The 24,233-nt window shown below is 33.2% G+C and overlaps 2 protein-coding genes across 5 annotated transcripts; both read right to left on the reverse strand.

The window, feature by feature from the left end:
- Positions 1-1,498: 1,498 nt before the first annotated feature.
- LOC123207765 lies at positions 1,499-4,797 on the reverse strand. Of its 2 annotated transcripts, none has more exons than XM_044625228.1 (4): positions 4,335-4,797; positions 4,124-4,193; positions 3,966-4,023; positions 1,499-1,693 (listed from the first exon to the last, which is right to left on the reverse strand). In XM_044625228.1, the coding sequence occupies exons 1-3, from the start codon at positions 4,677-4,679 to the stop codon at positions 3,974-3,976; spliced, it is 465 nt and encodes a 154-aa protein (XP_044481163.1). In that variant the 5' UTR covers positions 4,680-4,797; the 3' UTR covers positions 1,499-1,693; positions 3,966-3,973. The 2 variants fall into 2 exon arrangements, with proteins under 2 accessions (XP_044481163.1, XP_044481162.1); XM_044625227.1 differs by having other exon boundaries at positions 3,937-4,023; positions 4,335-4,793.
- A 4,144-nt stretch (positions 4,798-8,941) lies between these two features.
- On the reverse strand, positions 8,942-15,819 carry LOC123207769 (protein SCAR2-like). Of its 3 annotated transcripts, XM_044625238.1 has the most exons (10): positions 15,440-15,818; positions 14,802-14,965; positions 14,329-14,452; positions 14,110-14,221; positions 13,717-13,781; positions 11,823-13,632; positions 9,981-11,615; positions 9,812-9,898; positions 9,595-9,699; positions 8,942-9,516 (listed from the first exon to the last, which is right to left on the reverse strand). In XM_044625238.1, exons 1-10 carry the CDS (start codon positions 15,592-15,594, stop codon positions 9,466-9,468), a joined length of 4,308 nt encoding a protein of 1,435 aa, XP_044481173.1. In that variant the 5' UTR covers positions 15,595-15,818; the 3' UTR covers positions 8,942-9,465. The 3 variants fall into 3 exon arrangements, with proteins under 3 accessions (XP_044481173.1, XP_044481170.1, XP_044481171.1); XM_044625235.1 differs by having other exon boundaries at positions 9,981-13,632; positions 15,440-15,819; XM_044625236.1 differs by having other exon boundaries at positions 9,981-13,632; positions 13,717-13,778.
- Positions 15,820-24,233: the final 8,414 nt, after the last annotated feature.

Here is a 24,233-nt window from a genome sequence, read left to right on the forward strand (position 1 = left end):
ACAAACATCCTTGTCCATTTGGCAAAAATTTTCAAAAGCTTTACACTTCCAAGGATAGACATGGGATGAGCAAAAGGACTGACATCCCATTTGGGATAGGTGGCCTACACCTAAAAAACTAAACATCTATATTTTGCTCATATTTTGGTTATAGAAATTTTATGTTATGAACTTAATTAACTCAATAAACATTAATTAACAACTTTAAACTTAATTTTGACATAATCAAAACACCTAGGGGTCCAACACTTATTTGTAGATTCAATTCATGTAAATTTACTCTAACACTCTATTCTTATAAGTAATAATGACCGTCTATCAATCCTAAGAGTTAGCAAATATAATGGAATATTAGAACTTTTAAGGAGAATACCTTGGTTCGAACCTTTATCATGCTTGTGAAACTCTGACTTATTTGATGTAATGGTTACAGTTCTAGTCACTGTGCCCCAGGATTCACCAATTTTAGACTAATTTACCTTTTTCTTCCCGTTAATGTTAGATTTTTATTTGAAAATAAAAAAAATTGGAAAAATTTCATTCAAGGTATGTAGCTTAGTTGCAAGTGCATATATAAGCAAGAACTAAAACCCTAAACCAATGAAATAGATTCATCTTCTTCGACGACTTTTCATCTTCTCTAACGACTTTTTATTTTTAATGACTTTTATTCTTCTCTAACATATTCTCCAATGATTCTTCTTTGTCATATCTACAATTTCTCTAGAAAACTCTTGTCAGCTTGAACAAGATAAGCTAAAGCTGACCATTCTAAATTTGAGTCAAACTCAAATTCATCCTTATTTAATGATATCTTAATTCAAATTCAACCTTAAATACAAGTAAAGGTTTAATGGCCATTTATAAGAGTGTTCAAAATCAGTTTACTAATTTTTTTAAATGAACTGAATTTTAGGTTTAGAAAAAATCAAGAACCCAACCCTAACCAATTCAAAGATTAATAAATTTTGAACCGAACAAAATTTTTTATTAACTAGTTTCGAACCGAATTTTAAATAATTATCCAATTTTATTATTTTTTAAATTTTTTAAAAAATCGTTCAATATTTATTAATATTTTATTATTTTTTATTCAACTTTTCTAAAACTAATTTGGTTTTAAAAATTAGACAAACTAATAATCGAACCAAAAAATCAATTTTTCTATATTATTAAACCAACATCCAAACCAGATTTTCAAATAACTTATTTTTTAGTTCAACTTTCGGTTCAAAAATTGGATTAATTTGGCCACCAGATAATTTTGAAAACCCCTTACGATTTACTTACCGGTCTAATCTTCATTTCCCCTTCAAGGGCAGACGATGACTCTCCAACAGATTAAGTCTAGGTGGCTGCACACTCAAAACAGACTCAAAATTTCAGAAACTACAAACCAGTATTTTGTTGATAAAAATAGAAAAGGATTACTTGTTGACAACAGTAGAAATCGCATCATCACTATGTTAAATTCAAAAAATGAAAAGAACACATAATATCTCAAGAAAAAATTCTAGCCACAAAACCTTGTTGCCTGTAAAAAGTACATATTAACATTGTTTTATGAAAATGACATGATTGTTTACAAAGTTACATCTGGTAGAAACAAACAAAAAAAAAAGAAAGCAGAAAAGAAAAAGAATATCACAGGCACATTTAAGATGTTGAAGAACAGGGCGAGCACAAATCCACCCTGCAAAAAAAAAAAAAAAAAAACAGAGATCAATTAATTTAGAAGTGCACTTTATGGCAAAAATCATGCATGTCCTTACTGGCATCAAATATATGGCAACTAAATATACCATCAATGATCTAGCAATGCATCAATGATATAATTATTCTACTGCACCACAACTACAGAGCAGAATGAATATAAACTTATCCCGCTAACATAAATAAAAGAAAATATCTTTAAACTATCTAGTGCCAAAGGTTACTGCATTACATTATTAATTCTGCAATGGTATAAACGCAGCACCTGGATAATCTACAAAGTATGGAAGAAATGCTAAATTACACATACAAACAACTACCATTTAAAATTACACAAATATTATAGATGATTAAGAGACATAGGGGAAATGATATGAAACAACAAACATTAAATCAAAAAGAAGTCATGGAAAAAGCAATGAATGAGCAAATGCAGATGAGAAAGTGTTAAAAGTCTGAATATCTTTAGAATAATTCGATGAAAAGACAACTGCAGAAGGATATTGTGATTAACAGAAATATGACACAACAACATTAAAATTTTTTTATCCAGAAAACACACATCCCAAATGAAAAGGCAACTTGGGATTATCCAATAAAGGTATGAATGCCGAAAGGTCCCATGCACAACTTTAAAGAGAAATGTATATTCTCTTTTGTGCGGGGTAGATAAAGTTATCCAGTCTACCTTAGGCTATATAAGAAGCTGAAACAGTTAAGAACAATCCCATTAATTGAGTCTGTTGATAGTGAAACAAAAAGGACTGTAAATTTTCTTTCTAATAGGAGTAAAATAAAAGTCTTAGGCTATATAAAATTTTAAAACAGGTCCACAAGATCCTGTCCAAGTCCCTTTAAAAGTAACAATAGTCAATGGCCATCTCTATTTTACTAACCCAAGCCAGGAAATACCAACTGTAAGCTTTCTCTTTCTTTCCCAGTATCACAAACCGTTCAAATTTGATTTTTATTTTTGGTTAATTTGAATAGATTGACTGGACTATCTATGTTACAATTTTCATTTTAAACACAAAAAATGTAAAAATAATGATTAAAATATAATCTCAGATGTGAGCATTTGATAGTAAATAAAATAAGCTCACAAATTTTCAAAATACGAACAAGATTCTTTTACCCTATGCCACTCAGTTCAAACAGAAAAATAAAGCCTTTGGCTCATCCGACTAAAAATGGAATGATTCAACAAAAGATCTTACTTTAAAGCAGCAAAATTATTTAATCATTGTTTGCTAGGGTACAAAGAAAATTTGTGAAAATAATGCAATAACCTGCTGCCCTAACAAGATGAGATATTCTAAAATCCCATAACAGATGCTCTACACAAAGTCATATAAACTACCACACGCCAAATTTAACACCGTAACATAAAAGACATACGATTTTTACGTGGTCCCAAAAAGGATCCATCGCAAGTATGGGCAATCCTCCACAGATGAAGGAACCAAACAACATTCAAAGAAACACAAATACCATCACCACCAGGCACCAAACTTTTTCCCCACATGTTAGGTATGCTTGACAGGAAAAAAAATTAATTTCCTCAAGAAAATTACTTGAGCAAGAGAACAAAATGAGAGAAAAAATAGCACATGGTTTTTCTTTTTTTTCTGCTTCGTTTTATCCAGAGTTATAAATCAGATGCAGAAAAATTTTGGAAAATATACTACTCTTATTGGGTCTTTGTCTCGGAGGTGTCTAATCACAAACTAAAATTGTCTATGTGAATGATCCAATCTCCCCTAACTGGATCATTGTATCCTGCCTTCATGACATAGTATCGACATCGTATAAGATGACTCAAAATATCTTGTGCTTTACCATATCCACCAAATATGCTTTTAATGTATGATTACAAATTTGCATGTGTAAAGTAGCATTTGGAAGGAGAGGACAAGAGATAGAAAGTAAAAATTCAAATATTCACCAATTTGATGATCGAAGCAATGCAGAAATTAAATTCTTAGCCTTAAAAGGAAAACCAACCACCTAGTATATGACATACAACAAGTCATTCTAATTCATAACCGACAAAACAAAATATAACAGCTAGTGATAAATTCTCACAAACCACAAACTATATGAAAAAACACAAATGACTAGGACAACACTGCCCAAGATCTTTGCAGCCATTGAAGATTTTACCCAACTAAAATCAAATGCAGCATGGCAAACACAAATTAAATCCCAAGGCCATTAACTCACATATCAATTGTTTTAGACATGAAGCCTACTTCAGTATCTAAGATTCTCCATTCAATTCATCTGAATCTGAATCACTCGCATTATAACCTGACAAAGGCACAATGAATAATAATCACTACAAGCATTAGCCGCAGAGATATTAAAGATAATAACAATAACAACAAAAAATACAGCACTAAACATCAACCTGGATGCTTATAACTAACTTTCCAAACCGCCGCTCGAGTCCTCGATGCTCTTGTCATCCACACTCTTCCCTGAAAAGTCCAACCCACGAAAAGCTTAAGGGAAAAAGAGCCAACAAACTTAACCCAAACTAAACCCTAATTTCCACAACTCTAAACAAAATTTTAATAATCCAATCATGAACCACAATACCCACGAAAATAAAATTCTACCTTGTGAGCGTCTCTTGCAACACCGTAACCGCTAAAATACATCTGGCCCACCAAAACCTGCATGTTGATGTCACCGGCTTTTGCTTCTTTCAGCGTGTCTTTAAACCACCGCTTGACGCAATCGGAAACGACTTCCGATAGCGGCACGCGGGTGTTCTCATCAGCCTTGTTGATGATATTCGGGTCGCTGGTGCTCTCCATGTCCTTGAAGTTGTTGTTGATGTTCTTGTGCCGAATTGTGGGAGTGGGCTTCGTTTGTTTTGTTGAAGTTTTGCTCAGGAGTTGTGATGCTGTCTTTGTAAGCTGGTGTAGACTGGTTTTGTTATTGGGGAGCGATTTTCCCATAAAAAAGATAAATTTCAGGCCAGAGTTCAAAGTGTTTTGTCTTTTAACTCTTTTTTCTCCTATGATTTTTATTTGTATTATATGGATATTATGAGATGTGATAATGCTTTTATTCAAATTTTATATATTGGGAGAGATATGATATGATGGAGAATTTACAAGGGTTTACAAATTTACAATTACAAAGCGATAAGACCTTGCAATTTCTCAAGAGAACTTCTTGTACTACTGCACATGCACTTCAGAACGATGTCGTTCCAACAGAAAAAAAAAAAGGGCCAAAGGACTATGTTCCACCCAAAGAATCTTTTTATTTCAAATTTTTATCTTTTTTAATTTTGAAAATCTCATTTATCTACTTATGAACAGTTAAAATTAACAAAACTCTAACTCTTTAAAATCCTATTTCTTTTTTCCCCCCTAAACCCTAAAAACTAACAATTTTCTTCATAGGCCAAGTTTAAAAAAATAATATTTCTCCCCCCTAGGGTTTGGTTTTCAAAATTCGATGTTATCGTTGACAACATCTCATTTCACTTCCTCTGGTAGTCGTTTCCTCACTATCTTCCCCTTCGATCAATGGTCCTAAACCCAACAAGAGACGATATTTCATCGGGAAAGACAAAACATCATCTCCTCGATGAAGATGTGATCTCTTGTCTTCATCGGATCTCGTCTTCATCTTCATCGGGGAAGATGAAGTCAGCTTTGTCTTCTCGACGAAGCTAAGTTATTTTCAAGTCAATTGATGCAGTCCAAACTTCCAAACAAGAGAAGCTTGACCGCCAGAGGGAGAGGAGGCATTGAGAGATTTTCATCGTCGATGATAGCATCAGATTTGATGTCAAAGATTTGGAAACTAAATTATAGGAGGGAACTATCATTTTTTAAAACTTAGGTTAGGAGAAAAATTTTAGTTTCTAAAGTTTAGGAGAGGAAAAATAGATTAAATTTAGTTTATTTTTAATATTATAGATAAAATGACGATTTTACTTTTAAAATAGTTAATTTTATCCACTAATAGGTAGATATTTAAAGTTTTCAAAGTTAATAGATAGAAATTGAGATAAGAGGATTCTTTGGGTGGGGCAAAGACGTTTGGCCAAAAAAAGAGAACCCAATCTTTGACTTTTCCTGTTGGATTGTACTGATTGTCGACTTAAATATTGCATTTGATTTGAGATGGTAATCTTTTTATTAATGGGATTAGTTTATCTGGTTCGTGAAGATAATAAAGATCACAGCAGAGGGACTCGCCAGGTAATTTAAAGGCAATTTTCTTACGGTACCAAAAATTCGATATGATATTAATTTGGCTAAAAGATTATTTCCCAATACAACAAGGTTAGTTTACTTTCAAATACTTATATGGGAGGTTTAAAAAATTTAAAATATTATCTATAAGTCAATTTTTAATAAAATTTTTATTAGAATTAAAGATAAAATTATCATTTAATTATTAATATTAAAAAAAATATAAAAATTTATATCATTTTACCTCTCTTGGTTAAGAAAACCAATCATTTTTTCTTATATTAAGTTTTAAAAAGTTACATTCCTCTTCTAAGAGTTCAAAATCGTCCATCTATTTACCGACAATTATCCATCTCTATCCGATTACCTTATCTTCCTATGACAGGCGTAATCCGTCTCTGACTGCCTTATCTTCTTGGCCTTCATTGTTTCTTCTCAGCCCATTGTCATCAAACGGAGAAGGACAATCCAAACGAATCATCTGTAGATGACAAAAAAGATGAATTGTCTGGGGTTGGACGACAAAGAATTCATCATCTAGATTTTGAAATGTGTCGTCTCGATTGTGTGCGTCGTCGAAGGGAGAAAGAGAGATGCTATCGTCCATTGTCTACAGTGGAGAAAGAAGTCAGACGGAGATTGACATAACCTATAAATGGATGGACAATTTTGAAATCCTAGAAGGAAAATGTAATTTTTCAAAATTTAATATTGGGGGAAATGCTTAGTTTTCCAAACCAAGAGAGTAAAATGATACAAACTTTTATATTTTTTTAATATTAATGATTAAATAACTATTTTACCCTTAACTTTAACAAAAAATTAACTCATGAGTGAGACTTTGAGTTTTTCAAACCCCGCGGGTGGGAATTTGGAAATAGACTACATTTTGGGTGGGAATAAGTCTTTTGGCCTACTAATTTTATTATAATTTTAGTTTGAATAATATTAGACATGTAACTTATATACATAACTTTTTATATAAATAATGATATATTATTATTGGATTGAATAGTTTTAAATTAAAGATAAAATAACACATAATAATATGATAATATATTATTATTTATACATAAAATTATATACATAATTTTATTATTTTAATTTAATTTATTAAAAATTTATGAGAAAAATACCACTCACATTTATCTCATTATGAGTGTTTTACCCATTAAAATAACAAGTGACTTAAATCTCTATGATTATTTTACCGTTACTGAAATAATGACAAAAATGTTATCATTTAAAATTGGCAAAAGGCTTAGTCCCACTTAATTTTCAGTTAACAACAAAACCTCATTTATTAATTTTTTAAAATTCAAATATTTACCGTCATCCAAATTTATTAGTTAAATCTATTAGTTTATTTGTAAACCACTAATTTATCCTTTTTAACATATATGTATACATACACATAGAAAACCAAAATTTATGGAGTGCATTATTAAAAAAATTGGCTTTTCCCCATGTCCTAAGGTTTTCCTTTTACAATTGCCCCAAAGTTTTGAAAATCACACTTTCACCTTATCTTCAATGATTTTTACAATCAACTCCATGAGAAAACCGAGGAATAGATCTTACCAACTAAGAAAACCAATGTTGCTAACAAAAAATTACGAAATTGAGTTGATAAAAAAACAGAGGAATTGGGTCAATACTCTTATGCGTAAATAAAAAAAAGGATGATTGGAATGAGATATGATAGAGGGAGGGAGCCAAGTTGACGTGACGAGCATTAATGATTGAAGGAGAGCGTCAACAACATTACAAAAACGAGCAAGAGATCTTTTTGATAGAAAAATCGTGATAGATGCACCAAAAATATCACTGGAGAGAGAGAGAATGCCAACAAGATAGTTGGCAACTCGCATTAGTGAATCACTAAAAAGAATGGTCATTAGAAAAAGAGAATATAGTTGCGGAGGGTATAATTGAATATTCTGAAAGGTAAAAGGGGTGACATAATAAGTGAAAAAAATATAACCATAACAAGAGGGAAATGTAAGTTTTAAAAACTAAATTGAAAGGTAATTTCTAGTTGTCAAAACTAAGTTATGGAAAAGAGATAAATGTTTATGTTTTTTAATATTATTAGTTAAATAACATTTTTATTTTTATAATTAATAATTTTTTTGAAGAGTAACAATTGACAAATGAATATTTAGATTTTTGAAAATTAGTAAATGAAACTATATTAATAGACTAAACCTTTGGTTGGAATAAGTCTTTTAACGTTTAAATTAAAACTTCCTTCCACCACCATTGATTGACGCCACCATCGCACTGTCACAACCAACAAAAATTGCATCACCCATGCTGCTAGCACCCACCAACCACCACCATCTATTGACACCATCACCACCCTTTCCACAACCCCCAATAAACTTGTCCTCTAGTAATCTGTCTCGTCAAATTTGCCATCTCTAGTAACTCCTCCATGCTTCGTCTAGCCACCACATCAAATCGGGTTGAAAATAAGTTGTGGGGGTTTCGCTGCCAAACACACGTCGTATGGACCTCATAAGCGATGACCCCAAACCTTGAATTTGCTATAGTTTTCCCCCCTCTTCGCACCTTTGTCTTGGTTTACTATATTTTGATATTTAAATAGAATAATAATTCAATATCATTTTATTACTATCAACAAGAATTATTAATACATATAAATCTTCTATGTTATATATTTTTATAATAATTTTTCATTTTTAATAATAAAAAAATTACTCAAAATCAATCTCCCCAAAGGTTGTTTCCACCTAAACTAAATAGCATATAACATTCATCTGTGCCAAAGAATTGCGTAACAGCAGCATATAACAGCTGCAGAGGAACATTTCTCTATTTTTGGCTAACTCATCAAATTTTGAATATATTTTCTCCAACAGAGATGGAACTTGTCCACAATGGATGAAAACACGATGACAATCCCTTCAATTTCAATCCAACTGCAATTAAGAGTGATTTTGGCATACATTGTTGAGCTTGCTTTTGGGATGCCAATAAAGATGAGAAGCAAAATCAACTGTGCTAACAATTTTGGATTTCTGAAGGAAACCATAACTACTATTACAATTGTATTACATACAAAGTGCCAGCCAGTCATAAGGGCTAGAATCTGCATGGAAAAGGCCAGAAATTATGCATATTCAGAACATTGCATACAAGAATAAAAAATTTCAACATATACTGCTAATCAAAATCTATACCACTTGACACAATTTACACCTTCCAAGATCATAAGATAACAACATAAAATTTAATAATTGGTACAGCGCTTTCAAGCTGCGCCCTGAAGCTCATTCTTGTAACGCACCTGACATTTCATGCCAGCCTTTTGTAGTTGTAACAGATCCGTGTATTGCCATATATATCATGATGTGTAAGAGATTGGGGAAGGAAGGGGGATCATAATACATATATTTAGTGTAGAGAAAAAAAGAAGCCACCAGACCACAGAAATTCCTATTTACTATATGAGGGAGAGAAAAATGTTCCCAACCAATTCCTGAAGCGCTTTCTAAGGTAGAATCTTTCAAGAATCACTCCAACTATCATCATCATCTTCGTCGCTTCCAGCCGTGGCCTATTTCATGATTCATCACTTTTAACAATATGTAATAGATATTAAATACTCAAGACACAGTGAGGGGGAAAAAGATACCTGGCGAATCGCATTTGCTTTCTCCAAGATGGCAGCAACCTTTAAATTAGTCTTAGGAAACTGAATGCTCGGTCTTGACAACACAGCAGGCTTCAAGTTGAAGGACTGTAAGGACGGAAAAATATAGCCATTAGATCATGTAACACTGTATTTCAGTTCTTAAAAATGGGGAAAGGAATTGTTTGATAATGATAACAACAAGAGGTTTAGGTTGAACCTTGGTTCGTATCTGTTCTAGCAAAGAGTCTCTTTCATCTAATTTTGGTCCATTTTGTGTCCGAACCCGCTCTGTTACCTTCCTTAACTGCAAAAAGATTGTTATAGTTAACAAGCAGTAGTTACTAAGAAATTGAAGTGTGAAATGTACACCTTAAATTCATCGTTACCTTGCTTTTGTCAAGAGCAACGACGTCATCAATTAGAGGATTCCTGGGACGGGGAAGCTTAACTACCGAACTTCCATTTGGATTTTCAACTTCAGATGTTGGCAAGAGAACAAATGGATTAGATGGCCAAGCTGATTCTCCCTCTGAAGTTGGCAAACAATGCTGAGGCTGCTCTTCAACCTTTCTTAGTGGCAGCACCAACGTACAAGAACTATTATCATGTCCAACTTCTGAGTTTTGTGATGTGGATTGAAGTGTGTTGTGCTCTAAGACTGTATCTGGTATCAATTGATTATGAGAGTGGATTAGTTTCCCCTGAGAAAATACAGGTTCATTATCAGAAGCTGTGTGTGTTCCAGCTGGTTCTGATAAGAATGCCTTTGAACTTGCATGAACTACTTGGCCCCCTGAAGCAAGGACACCATGTTCACGCTCCTCAATAGGTAATGCAGCTGATGTTAAGAATGGGTTCAGGAAGTGGTTTCCCTCTAAAGCAACACTGTTCTGTTCATTATTTTCATCATTAATCTTACTTGACATTTGCATTGAAATAGTAGGCTGCCCCGTATCACCCACTTCATGTTCAGACACATGTAACTCAACTGCACCAGCAGTGAGGGGCAGAAATGGGTTCCCAGACAGCACAAGGCCTCTCTGTTGATCTGGAAAATCAAACTGAGCTTTCTCATCATCTTTAAAAGGCAGAACCAATGGGAATGCTTTGTTACTATGACCAATGGATTCTTGCAGTGAAATTAGTGGAGCATCTAGAATCTTCCCTAACCTCCATTGCATTGGTGGTAGAGGTGGCAAGGGTGGCAACTCCTCCATATTTACTTGATTTGCCTCATGGAGAAGGCCAGAGCTTGGAGAGACAGAACCTGATGGATCCATTGTTTGTTCAACACTGTTGATTTCCTGGCAAGTTGATTGTGCTAAATCTTCAGAAGGCGATGACTTGTTTGGCAGTTCTTCCTGACAAGATTCAGAAGCATCATTAAAGAGTCTTTCATGATCTGTGAGATTTGAAGAATGTATTACTTCAGACAGATGTTGAAGTGAAATAAAACTTGCTTCTTCTTCTTTTGACAATTCCACATCAAATTGATCAGCTTGCAGAGCCGGAGACTGTTGAAAAATTTCTGGATCTGAGAGGTGATCAGCAGGTGAAGATGTGGCACATTCAGCATCTTCTTGAAGATTATTCTGATGGAGACATTCCAGATCTTGGTCATGTAGGGCTGAAGATGCTTGCGCAATAATTGCATCACCTTCTAGCATTCTATTTTGGGTGCAATCAGCTAAAGATGAACCATCATCAATCACTTTCAAATAAGAATCGTCATCAGAGGCCAACTTGCAGGATGTTGAGTCAAAAGCTTCAGGCTCAACATCCAGTTGATTCATTTCCTTTTCTGCCTCTGATCCTTCAACACATGCTGGAGAAATTGGCTCATTAAATTCCAATCCTTTCTGACCTGGATCCTCAGTACCAAAAGGAGATTCTGGCAAATTTTCAAGATTACTAAATGGAGAACAAATTGAATCTTGTTGCAGAAAAACAATATTATCAACATTATCATGAGCACTTGTGGTGGTAGGCACATCATCAACAGTAACAGTAGGCGCAACCATGTATTCTGCTTGAACACTTTCAGCTACTACATCTTCTAAGCCGTCATCATCCTCAAGGGCAGAAGAATCTGTCCACTTAGATGGGAGTTTAAGGACCTCATCTCCTTTAATATAATCAGCCTCACATGATAATACACCTACGTTCTCAGTGTTTGCAGTGCTACAAATATCTTCCAGATTTGATTCCTCAGAATACAGAGCAACCATGTATTCTGCTTGAACACTTTCAGCTACTACATCTTCTAAGCCGTCATCATCCTCAAGGGCAGAAGAATCTGTCCACTTAGATGGGAGTTTAAGGACCTCATCTCCTTTAATATAATCAGCCTCACATGATAATACACCTACTTTCTCAGTGTTTGCAGTGCTACAAATATCTTCCAGATTTGATTCCTCAGAATAAAGAGCTGCCTTTTCTGTTGAGTTAATCTCAATACTGGGCGTATTATACTCAATATTTGATGCTTGCTGTTCCTTGGAGCTAGAATCCTGTGGAGCATCAGCCATGGAAGTTGAAGCTTCTGGGGAGGCTCCACTTTCTGGGAATGCATCATTAACTTCAGAAACTAAATCATCAGGCTTCACAACATTTGAACTGGCAGGCCATGATGCAGAATCAGAACATAATTCTACTTCTTGCATGGTTGAGAGAGTGTCCTGTTCCTCTCTAGGAGAGTTAACTGACTTAGGTGAATCAACTCTAATATTGACCAACTTTTCAGGACAACTGTCATCTGCAGAATCATTACTGCTTTTCTCTTCATAAGCCAGACCTGCATTGTATGATGAATGCAAAACAGAATCAGAAGAGACATCTGGATCTCCACCATCCAAATTATCTACAGGATGGCTCTCAGCACAAAAAGTAGAGACAACACCATCCCTTGTCTGTGAAGACATATCAGAGACAGCTGCTGAAGAATCAACCAAATATGTCTCGCATTCTTCAGCATATGATGATTCAGAACCAGGTTTAGTACATTCAGACAGTGTTTCACCTAATTTGTGTAGCTGTGAACTTGCTGCAGGATCAAACTGCAGAAGGGAAGGTTTGGAATTCACAAGACAGGAACTAGAAGCTGCGTCTCCAAGATCACAGATGTTATCTTCATCAACACTTGTATCATTTGATAACATGAGATCATGAGATGATGGAGTCTCCACTATTTCAGCCGCAAAAGCTTTAGAAGAAGGAAACAGTTTAGCTGACCCTTCACCATCGGATAGCGTATTTTCAGCCAAATTGCTTAAAGCATCAGAGTTAGAAAAGCTAAATCTTCCCTTCTTGAATGAACTGTTCCCATCATCTGATGCAGAAAAGTTTCCAATTGACTGATTATCTGAGAAATGAGCTTGGAAATTCAGCCGTTCCTCAGTTTTACCAGAATCCATCCCCCGTTTTTCAACATTCCAAAAGCCCATACCAGTTTTAGGTCTATTGTCATTGTCTGTTTCCATTTCTGACTCCATGGTAGTAAGAGCATCCATGTAATTGTCAACCTCACTGTTGATATCATCAGAAGTATCCCCATCTACACTTCCATTCATTTTGCCTTCTCTATCAACTGCTATTTCCTTTTCGATCATCACTTTTTGAGGAACAGAAGAAATTGCTTCTGTCTTATCATCAGCACTCAGTTCAGATGTCTTCACAATTTGTCTATAAATGGCATCTCCATACAACTCATCCAAAGATGGTTTTCGTACTACTTCCTGTGAATTACGTGTATTTTCCTTTCCTTGAGTTGATTTTTTCACAGGACTCACTGTACTTATATCATGTATTTCAAGGCCCGATTCACTAGAATTATCTGATGTCGGTTTCAAGGCCAGTGGAGAAGAAGAAGTCTCATTAACAACATTGTGTTCAGAAGTCTCCAAAAATTTCTCCATGTAACTTTTCCTGGATTTTGCATCCAAAAGAGATGCATTTAATTGCCTCTTTTTCAATTTCACAAGACGTGCAGGATTGCTGTGGCCCTTCTCAACCTTCTCCTCCAGAAACAATTGATGCAGTCTGCAGTATTTGAAAGCGATTTGAGTCATTGATTCACTTCTAACAATCAAAAGTTAAGCGTAAGTATGTAATAAATGGTCTCACTTGGCATGTGAAGTAGACACTAATTCTGGAGATTCACAGTTCCTCCAGCGTGATCCTTTCTTCTGCTAGAAATATAAAGACAAAGTAAAATTTTAAACATACACGGCAAATCTTTGAATCAAGAGATAGCACTACTACGAAGAATGCCAAGGTTATAACTAAATATAAAATCTCAAAACAATAATAACTACACTCACAAAAAGCTTTAAAACAAAATTTATATTCACTACAATTGGAAAGGAAAAAAGTCTCATACACAGAACATAAACTGAAATTTCCTGATGGATGATTTACATGTACAGAGCATGGACAAAAGAACAGAAAACAATGCTGTAATAACATGAGCAATGAAAAAGATTTCACTTTATGATGAAAAGACTTTAACTGCAATACCTTCAGTTTGCGAATTTTCTTTTCCCTCTGGACTCCCACTGCTGCTTCAAGTTTTAAGAATGATGGATCAGTGTAACGCTTCAAACATGCCCCAGCCCCCGCAACATCAAATCTGATAATTTCAGATATTAATGATAAAGATTTCCTTTTTTAAAGCAAATCCTTTTCAACATTTTCATCATAATTTCTAAAAAGTCAACAGAATTCAGGTAATCATACTTGTCTAGAAGAAACAACCGTGGTGGACCACGACATTCTTCATAAGAGTCCATTACACAACGAGGTAAGTCGCCATGAGTTATCAGATTCTGTTCCATACGCAGATTCGGCTGCCATTCAACTCCTGAAACAAAATTAGAGTCTTTAAACAAGTATGACCTTTTACCATTCAATTTAATTGAGTATTTCTTGAAAAAAAAAACCCTAAGATAGTGATATGACAAGATTTCATGAACTAATACATTCCATGACACCAATACATCCAGTACAACCTTGTAAGCATGTGATCAATTAAAATACAGAATCTTGCTTTCAAAATTATCCAAACATGTGTTAAATTAAATGCGAGAAAACAACTTAATATCAAATTAATACAATAGCACTCATAATATATACTTCAAAGTAATGCAACTTCCATCTACAATTAGATAAAATGTACTTTCAAAATTTGTCAGAGAAGGACGTAAACAAACCTGTACTAGTATAGAATGATGAATGGTTAGTTTGGGAAAGAAAAGCCTTCTCAATGGAAGGGAATTCAACCTCAAGCTGTTGGACACGAACCATCAGCCCATGCCCTCTTGCAGCAGTTGCCATTACCTCTTCGTGCAAGTCATGGAATATCTCAGCAGCAAACCTGAAACAACCACAAGAAGACATAATATACAACAACTCTCTCATTATAGCTCTCCCAAACAACAAGTAAAAGACAATTCACAATCCGTTTCAATGTATAAGGTAAGGCCTTCAGCAACTTCATTATTCACATTCAACATATAATTTTTTACCGTCAATTATTTAAACTAACCTCTGAATTTTGACCACCATAAAGAACAGTTAACATGAACGTATATGTAAAAATTCAAAAGAAGAAAAATCTCGCACTCAAATTCCAACATGAATTCTTGAATCAGTATACAGTTTGATAATAAATAAAACCAAATTATAAAACTGAATCAAAAATAAAATCCAAATTCAAAACTGAACATATCCACCTTCAGCACAAATTCAAATCGGTTCATTTCAAAAAATCTAATCCCTCCAAACTCAACATTCACTCAAAAACCACAATTCGAGCAAAAACAAAGCCAAATCGAAGCTAAAAACTCACTCGGCAAGGTCGCCCAGCTGGCGCAAGACACCGACCAGACCAGCCATTGCGACTCCTTCAAGAAGTGCTTCAGGATCATCTCTATCTGCAGTTTTGTACACCTCCGGATCCGCCAAACTGAACTCATTCCTTATCTGATACCTTGTCAACGGCATTCTTGTACTTCAAAAAAAAAATCAGCCACTAGGAACAACCCTAGCCTTGACAAGTACTACGCTCTACGCTTGCATTTCGAAGTTCGAACGCAGGCGAGTTGAGTTGAGAGAGAGAGGAAGATCTTATATTTCTATTTTGGATTTTTGTTTTTCTCGGTGTTTGGAATTTGGAAAGAAGAAATGAATATACTGCAGTCAGACAGACGTGAAGAGCAGCTTGTGAGAGCGAGACAGTACTTATTTAATCTCATAATTGTTTTTTCGGTCAAGACTCCAAAACTCTTAAATTCGATTATATTTTACTGAGAAGATTTGCTCTTTTTTTAAATTAAATTAAAAAATATTCAATTCAGTTTGATTGTTAATTAATTGAAAAAAAATAAGTTTTTTTTTTTACTTCCTATTATAATTCATTTTCATTTCAATTTTTTTTTAATTTAAGAGCATAGTTTTTAAAAATTAATAATTAATAATAAAGTTTAGAAAAATCTATGAACTAGACTCAAAAACTCAAACTTATTTTTGAACTTGACTTTTTTGAATCCAACAAGCAAATCTAAACTTAAATGTGACTCTTTTCGAGTTCATTTTCAAATAATAATTAATAATTAATCTCTGTTTTTTAAGCGTGACTCTACGATTAATTATAAGAAATCTGTCGCTTTTGGTAATTTCACTAAGATCACTGTTGAGGGCCCCAAGAAAAGAATGTCCAGTTTTTACTTCTTGGGTCATGCTGTCATGTCATGGTATGGTCCCCATAGATTCAGTAAGAGGTCGAATGAACAAAAATTAGGCATCACTTTCACATATTAACGTGTTCTCATACTATTATCATACACTTAATTACATGCGATAATTCAGAAAATCGTGGGTCCCATGTCTGGAAAATCAGGCGGACCAGACGATTCGCAGCACTTGATGATCAATCATGCAGCGAGTGATTGGAGAAGTTTTAAAAAGTTTTTAAGAGATTCTTCTATGCATTGTTTCTTTTTAATTTTTCAACTTTTACGCAAGTTTTCAACATTGGATTAGATAGGTTAGTTGAATCGGATTGACCTAGAGTAAGCAGTAGTTACCGAGGTATCTCTAGAAGAGTACGAAAAAAAACCTTAAAATTAAGGTTAGATACGAATCAAATAGTTAAATTCGAATTCAAATTTGAGTTTGAGTTTATTGAACTCGTGAAAGCCAAACTCGATTTTGAGCTCGAGCTTGTTGAGCTCGTAAAAGACAAACTCAAACTCAGCTCAAATTTGACTCAATTCGTTTTTTATTATTAAAATGACGTCGTTTTAATACATATTAGTCAAAACGATATTGTTTTGTATCAAAATTTTTAATTAAAAAATTTAACAAGTAACTCGAGCTCGTATAGGGTAACTTATTTTAGATTTATTTGAGTCAAACTCAAATAGGTTTGATTCGAATCCAACCCTAATTAAAACCAAATATGAACAAAAAAACATCCATTTAAATCTCTTAAACTTAAATTTTTAGTTACTCTTTGGTCTATATTTACTTTATTGTTTCTCTTAAACCTTACTTTTTTATAGGAACCAGGGCAAACTTAAACAGTTTTTTATTCTATTAAGTCAAACACAAAGTATACTTCTGAGTCAGAATAGAGTTAATTTGACCATATTAACCTCAGTATGACATAGACCAAATTGTTTTATAAAAAATTTATAATTATTAAGCCTTGAATATAAATCTGATTGTATAATGGCAAAAATGTCATTAAGTCAAATTTTGTTTTGGATTAATTTAGTTTGATATAAATTTTTTTATGCTGTTGACATATTGATGATCTCAACAATTCAACCATTGATTGGATTTACCCTTAATTGGGTCAACATTCGTCCGAACCTTAAAACAATAAGACTATATTTATATATTTTTTAGGATATAATTTCGTATATAGATAATATATCATCATATGATTAGATGATTAAGGAATTTTGAATTATAGATAAAATAACGTTTAATCGTATAATAACATGTTATCCTTTTAAAATATTGTTTCTATAAATGTGCCGGTGAATGACACGGTGAGTTTGGGCATGGTGGTTAGTGGGTAAAGATGGAAGATGTGTTTGTTTGTTTATTGATTGACTTTGTTTTGCTTTCTGGTGAAGCCTTTTTCCATGGAAGATATTGTGGTTGAGCTTCCATTTTTGGAGTTGGTTCAAATTGATGGTCCCGATCATCTTCATTCATTCATAATTAATGTTCAAGTGCCCACTATTGTGAATAAATAATTGTTTAGTTACAACCATAATTGTAAGTAAATTATAACGAACATGACTTGTAAAAATTATATGTTCGGAAATAATAATGTAAACTTTGCTTTAAAGTTTTGGTTGATTGATAAGAGTGGGGTTCCTACTTTCAACTCACTTTCAGTTTCCATATCCCAACAACTCCTTTGGCACAACCTGTTCGTTAATGCTGCTGGAAAAAAATATTCGCACATCCTGTCCTGTCCAATTATATTTGCTTTTCTATGATTTATTTTTATATTGTATACACTTAGAAGTTAAGTATATAAAGAAAATTATTATGATATATTTAAGGATGGATCTGAATCATACTGATTTGATCTTAAAAGTTAGTGTTATTTAATTTGATTTGGCTCAAATTGTTAAGATAAGTTTTGTTTTTGAAATCAAATCGAACTTTAGTTATAGAGAGATCAATTTGGTCAGTTTTCTGAGTTAAAAAATTGTTTGATTCGATTTGAGTTTGACCAATAATTTAATTCAAATCATCTTAATCAATTATCAAAATGACCTCATATGTTTATTATTGGGTAAAACAATACTGTTTTGTTAATAAAGTCATAAGCTCGAATCAAGCTTCAAACTTTAAACTTAGAGAGTCAAATCCTATCCTCTAAATTCGTCCTAATGCGATGTCCTCATAATACTTATATGGCAACCAAGTAGAAAGATATCTTCTAATTCTTCTAGCGAGGACAAAAAGGAGATGAGGATGTGTCTTACTCTATTTGGACAAGGGTGGGGATGATTTGTCATCTCCATTATCTATCTAACAACATTTAACGTACAAAGATTATAAGTAGGGTTGAATTCAATCCAAGTTAAGTTTAAATAAGGTTTAACTCAAAATTGGTTCAAAATCGATCAATGGAAGTTCAAACTTGATTTGAAAATAAATTTATTTTGGATTTGATATAAGTTGACTTGAACTTGAATATTTAGATTGATCAAACTTTGAGTAATCAATATTGAGTTTGAATTTGAGCTTGTGGAATTTAGACAAATCTAAGGATATGTATGGTCAATTTGGTACGGTTTGAGTATTTTTTCAAGCCCAATTGAAAAAAACAAGTTTTGAAAATTTCTAAACTAAACCAAATCAATTTATATTTTAAATTAAACCAAACTAAAAAATAACGATATTGTATGTTTTGGATTACAGTTTGACCATATTAAAATGATTCATTTCTAAATATATTTTATTAATTAATAAAATTAATTGAATTATAATTTTTCAAAATAAAATATAAATATGTAAAATAAATATGAAATATATATACAATATACATATAAAAAATGATAAAATAAACATGAACAAAAAATTATACATATTACTTATTGAAAAATTATATAAAAAATAATTATATAGGTATTTTTAAAAATTATAGTTTACGTTTTGATTCGATTTAAAAATTATTCAAATCATAACTTAAATTACAAACTATTTATCAATTAAAACTAAACCATTTTATAAATTAAATTAAATTAAATTATAAGTTTTAAAAAATTTAACCTAATTTTATAATTTAAGCCGAACTATATCCATCACTAAACCAATTCAACTGTAATTATGAAAATATTGATTTAAAAATTGGTAAAATTACCTAAGATGTTGATTAGGATGATTATAATATGAAACTTACGTTTCATCTAATCATTTCATTGAAGGCCTGCCCGCCACGTTCAGGGCGAATTGACAAGTTTGGGGCAGACCAGCCATCATATTGTGCACAGGCGCCAATAAGACTTGTGCTGTGATTTTAACAAATGCACCGCATAAGCATGTGCTCTCATTAATTTCTTCTTCATGCAGGATATTAATTAAAATCGACAACTGTTTTTTCACTTAAATATTTTTTTTTATAGTAATTCATACGTTTTACTATTTTAAAGAAATTAAATTTTTTATTCTAAAAATACCCTCATTTAATTTCTCAACGTTTATCATATTATTTTGTCAATTAATTACTTACATTTAACTATACACATTAAGATTAATTTATCTATAATGAATAAAATCTATAGATTAAAAAACAGATATACTACAGATTGAATAAAATCTACAAATTGAAAAATAGATTGAAAATCTATAGATTGAATAAAATCTATAAATTTATAAAATAATGGATATTTTCTCAAAACGGTGTGTTTTCTCACAAGGGGTGCAGGAATCTAGAAAGGGGTGCAGGAAGGGAATGGGTGCGGAAATTCTGAAAGGGGTGCACGAATTTGAAAACGGATGCGGGAAGGGGCGCGGGTGCGGGAATTCCAAAAGGGATGTAGAAATTTGGAAAGGGGTGCAGGATTTCGGAAAGGGGTGCATGAATCTGAAAATGGGTGCGAGAAGGGGTGCGGGTGTGTGAAAGGACACGACAAAGTATTGCGGGTGCCTGGAAGGGTGCGACCATTTCTGATAGGGTGCGACAAGCATTACGGATGCATGGAAGGGTGCAGCAATTTCTGAAAGGGTGCGACAAGTATTGCGGGTGCGTGGAAGGGTGTGGCAATTTCTGAAAGGATGCGGCAACTCACTGCAACGCACGTGTGTGGGAATTTAGAAAGGGGTGTGGGTGCGGTAATGGGTGCGTGAAATCCCTAATGTGTGGACGTGTGCATGCATGCACAACTTATCATCTGTGATGAAAACCCCTTTATTAAAAAATTAAAAAATATTTAATAATTAAATTTAATAAGAAGAGAATTCAATTCTCCATTAATATTTTAGATAGGGTAGATTTGCAGCAGATAAAAGTATTTACTGCAATATTAATAAAACTACGATTATCTACTTCTTTTAGAAATAAATCCTTATTGTTATTTCACAAAGATCTTTTTCTTTCTTCAGTTATTTTCAATAGTCCAAATCTGCTTTATTCTAGACTAACCTCATATTTTTGTTCTTGAATCCATTCATGCTTGGATTCGGTGGAGAATGGCACAACGAAGAGGGAAATAACCTAAAATATATCGGTGGATTTCAGAAATTATTTTCAGCCGATAGAAGAATCAACTACGAAGGATTTATAGAAGGAATATGTTCTCGTTTAGATATCAATCAAAGTTTCAATGAAATTAAAATTTATATGTCAAATCCAACCAAGTTTAGTGATTTGTCTTATTTATTGAAAGATAATTATGATATTCGAATGCTGATGCAGTTATGTAAGTCTCGCAAAAGGTCTTCCTTATTTCTTGAAGTGGTTATACAACAAAATGAATTTCGAGACAATTATGAACAATAGTCACAACCATATCAAGAGATTCACCAAGAGATTCATCAAGGGATTCAACAAAATCCATCAACTGAAGTTCATTCCATGGATAACATATATACACAACTAGAAAGTGTACCAGAAAATATACCAGGAAGTAGCAGACTAAATATAAACTATGATCATGATGGTATTGAGAATGATGTTGGTCGAAATTTTTTTTCTCAAGATTTGACACATGGTGAAAGAGGCCCAGAACCAATATGGGATACACCTGAAGGTTGTTATCAAACAGATGATTTATCAAGAAATGATATTCACTTTCAAGACGAAGATGAATATTGTGGTTGTGATAATAAAGGCGATAAAGATTATAATAGTGGCAGTGATATTTATGGTACGGAAATGTGTGATGATGTTATTGATGATGCAGGGGTTAGTATGTCAGTGACAACACTTGAAAGTTTAGTTAACATTGCTCTAAGACATCGTAGTTGCAATCCATTTTTTGATGGTCCAGAGCCCTACAGAGATGTTGAAAATGAAGGAATTAAAATTCATAATGTTGCACCATTAGATGGCAAATTCAAAGTGACAGACCAGTTTGCATCTAAACAGGTTTTAATAGATACATTATGTAAAGATGCATTAGAAAATGGTTATCAATTCAAAGTTACGAGCTCAAATAAGAGGAGATGAGATATAAAGTGTTTGCATCAATAAGGCAAATGGAAAACAGGAGGGGTCAAGTTAAGTAATAGCAATATATTTGTGTTACCTAAATTAGGAACACATACTTGTCCTCGTGATATCATAAGACCTCACCATAGGCAAACAGGTAAAAGTACACTTGAAAAAATCTTACAGACATTATTTACTGCTGGTGGTCGTGTGTATAGGCCGAAAGAAATTATTACAGATATGACATATAAGTTTCAAATTGATATATCTCATACATAAGCTTAACGTGCAAAGAATTGGGTGTTGAATGAGATAAGAGGTTCACCCTAAGAGTCATTTAGAGTATTATCGATATTTTGTCATAATTTTCAACAATGAAACCCTGATACTATTACACAAATAAAAACTGACTCGGATAATCGATTCTAATTTGTTTTCATGTCTTTAGGATGCTCTATTAGAGCATTCCGTGAGTACTGTCGTCTTGTTATTTGTATTGATGGGACATTTTTAAAAGGTCGACATTGGAGTACACTTTTTATTGCTGTGGGTAAAGACGAAAACAATCAAATTTATTCGATTGCTTTTGGAGTTACAAAAAGGGAGGAAACCATGACTTGGACCTTGTTTCTTCGAGCACTACACAAATGTATCGGCGATCTCCCAAATCTAGTAATTATCTCAAACAGGCACTATGCCATCACTCGTTCTGTAAGAGAAGTGTTTCTGAATGCGCATCATGGCTAATGTAACCATCATATAAAAGGAAATATGTGTGCTAGATACAAACAAACAAAACATATAGAGGGATTATTTTGGAGAGCGATGAAGGCTTATCGAACAGAAGATTTTGAGGAGGTTTTGCATATGATTAAAGCTGAAAACCCTATTGTAGCATCTTATTTGGAAGAAATTGACTACGCATGGTGGGGTCGTGCTCACTTTTCCAGTATTTGATATAACATTATGATCACAAATATTACTGAATTGTTTAATGCTTTGGTGTAACATGCACGTAAATTGCCAGTGGTGATGCTCATTGAATTCTTACGTTCGACTTTACAAAAATGGTTTTTTACTCGTCGTAATATGACATGTACAAACCACCCATACTGAACATAATTTGACACCTCTGTGAATTCAGTATTAACTAATTTTTCAATGGTTATATTATCTTTCAGATACTTGCACTCATCCTCTGACTCTGTGAGCTGAAGAAAAGTTAGCTAGTCATATTTGCAAATCGGTTAATATGATTGTCAAACCAATAACTATTGATAGATATGAAGTGCATAGTTCTAGTAGACCAGTCGCTATAGTCAATCTTGTAACAAAAGAATGCAGTTGTAAAAAATTTCAACTATCACAAATAGCATGCACACATGTTGTAGCAATTGCCAGATTTCAAAACCTCTCAAATTGTTATCCATGGGTGAATAAATATTACTCAACTGAATATTGAAAAACTGTTTACTGGGAGACTGTTGAACCATTGGGTGATCCTTTCAAATGGGTGCAACCTGAAGATATACGTATAATTAATTCACAACAAATGGAACAACGACGTTCTGGTTGTCTCTCATAATATAATAGAAGATCGTCTGAAGGAGAAGAAGTACGTCAAGTTGAATGCAGCAGATGTCATCAAAAAGGGCACACACGTTTAGTTTGTACAAATCCCTTAATTGAGGCTCCAATATCTTCACCAGGTATAAGTTTGTTAGGAATAATATAAATTCAGATAATGTTGAATGGATATATTAAACTGCTTTTGTGCATATGGTATGTGTTGACTGTCTTGCGAATGATTGCAAATTCCGTTTCTTTGATGTTTGAAGGGATCGATTTATGGTTTTACAAGCTATTATGTTTGCTTTGATGTAGTGTTACTTTTACTTTGACAATTCTTATTAGAAGTTTAAATTCTACAAAGCATGCCAATTTTTATAAGACTTAAATTAGTCCAAAGGGGTAACAAGCCACATATTAGTGTAAATAGATATATTATCCAGTAGAGGTAGACATTATATTAAGTCTTGGACAACCAAATCATCTTGATTAAGGGAAAAAAAACAAGCAATAATAATGATATGGTGGATGAGGCTATGAAAAGCATTATCATGCTCAAACAATCAACTAGTTTTATATGCAGAATAAAAAATCTGCTTCTAACTCATGTAATTCAATTTAACAAAACAAACAGCCAAAATGAACAGGTAAAATCAAACAGTTCATCAAAGCAAATTAACCCCATAGGCAACATTATAAAAACTCATCGACATCTTCGTTTTGCCTTATACAATATCATGTAAAAAATTTGGCAGCATTTCCTCTGTAGATTCAATAGTTCCCAACCTGTATATACCAAAATCAAAGAAACAACACTCCAATATATATATATATGTATATATTTCAAACTCCAGCCACATCAACATATCAAATTGCCAGATTTCAAACAGCT

This window comes from Mangifera indica, unplaced genomic scaffold (assembly GCF_011075055.1).
Source record: "Mangifera indica cultivar Alphonso unplaced genomic scaffold, CATAS_Mindica_2.1 Un_0102, whole genome shotgun sequence".
NCBI lineage: Eukaryota > Viridiplantae > Streptophyta > Magnoliopsida > Sapindales > Anacardiaceae > Mangifera > Mangifera indica.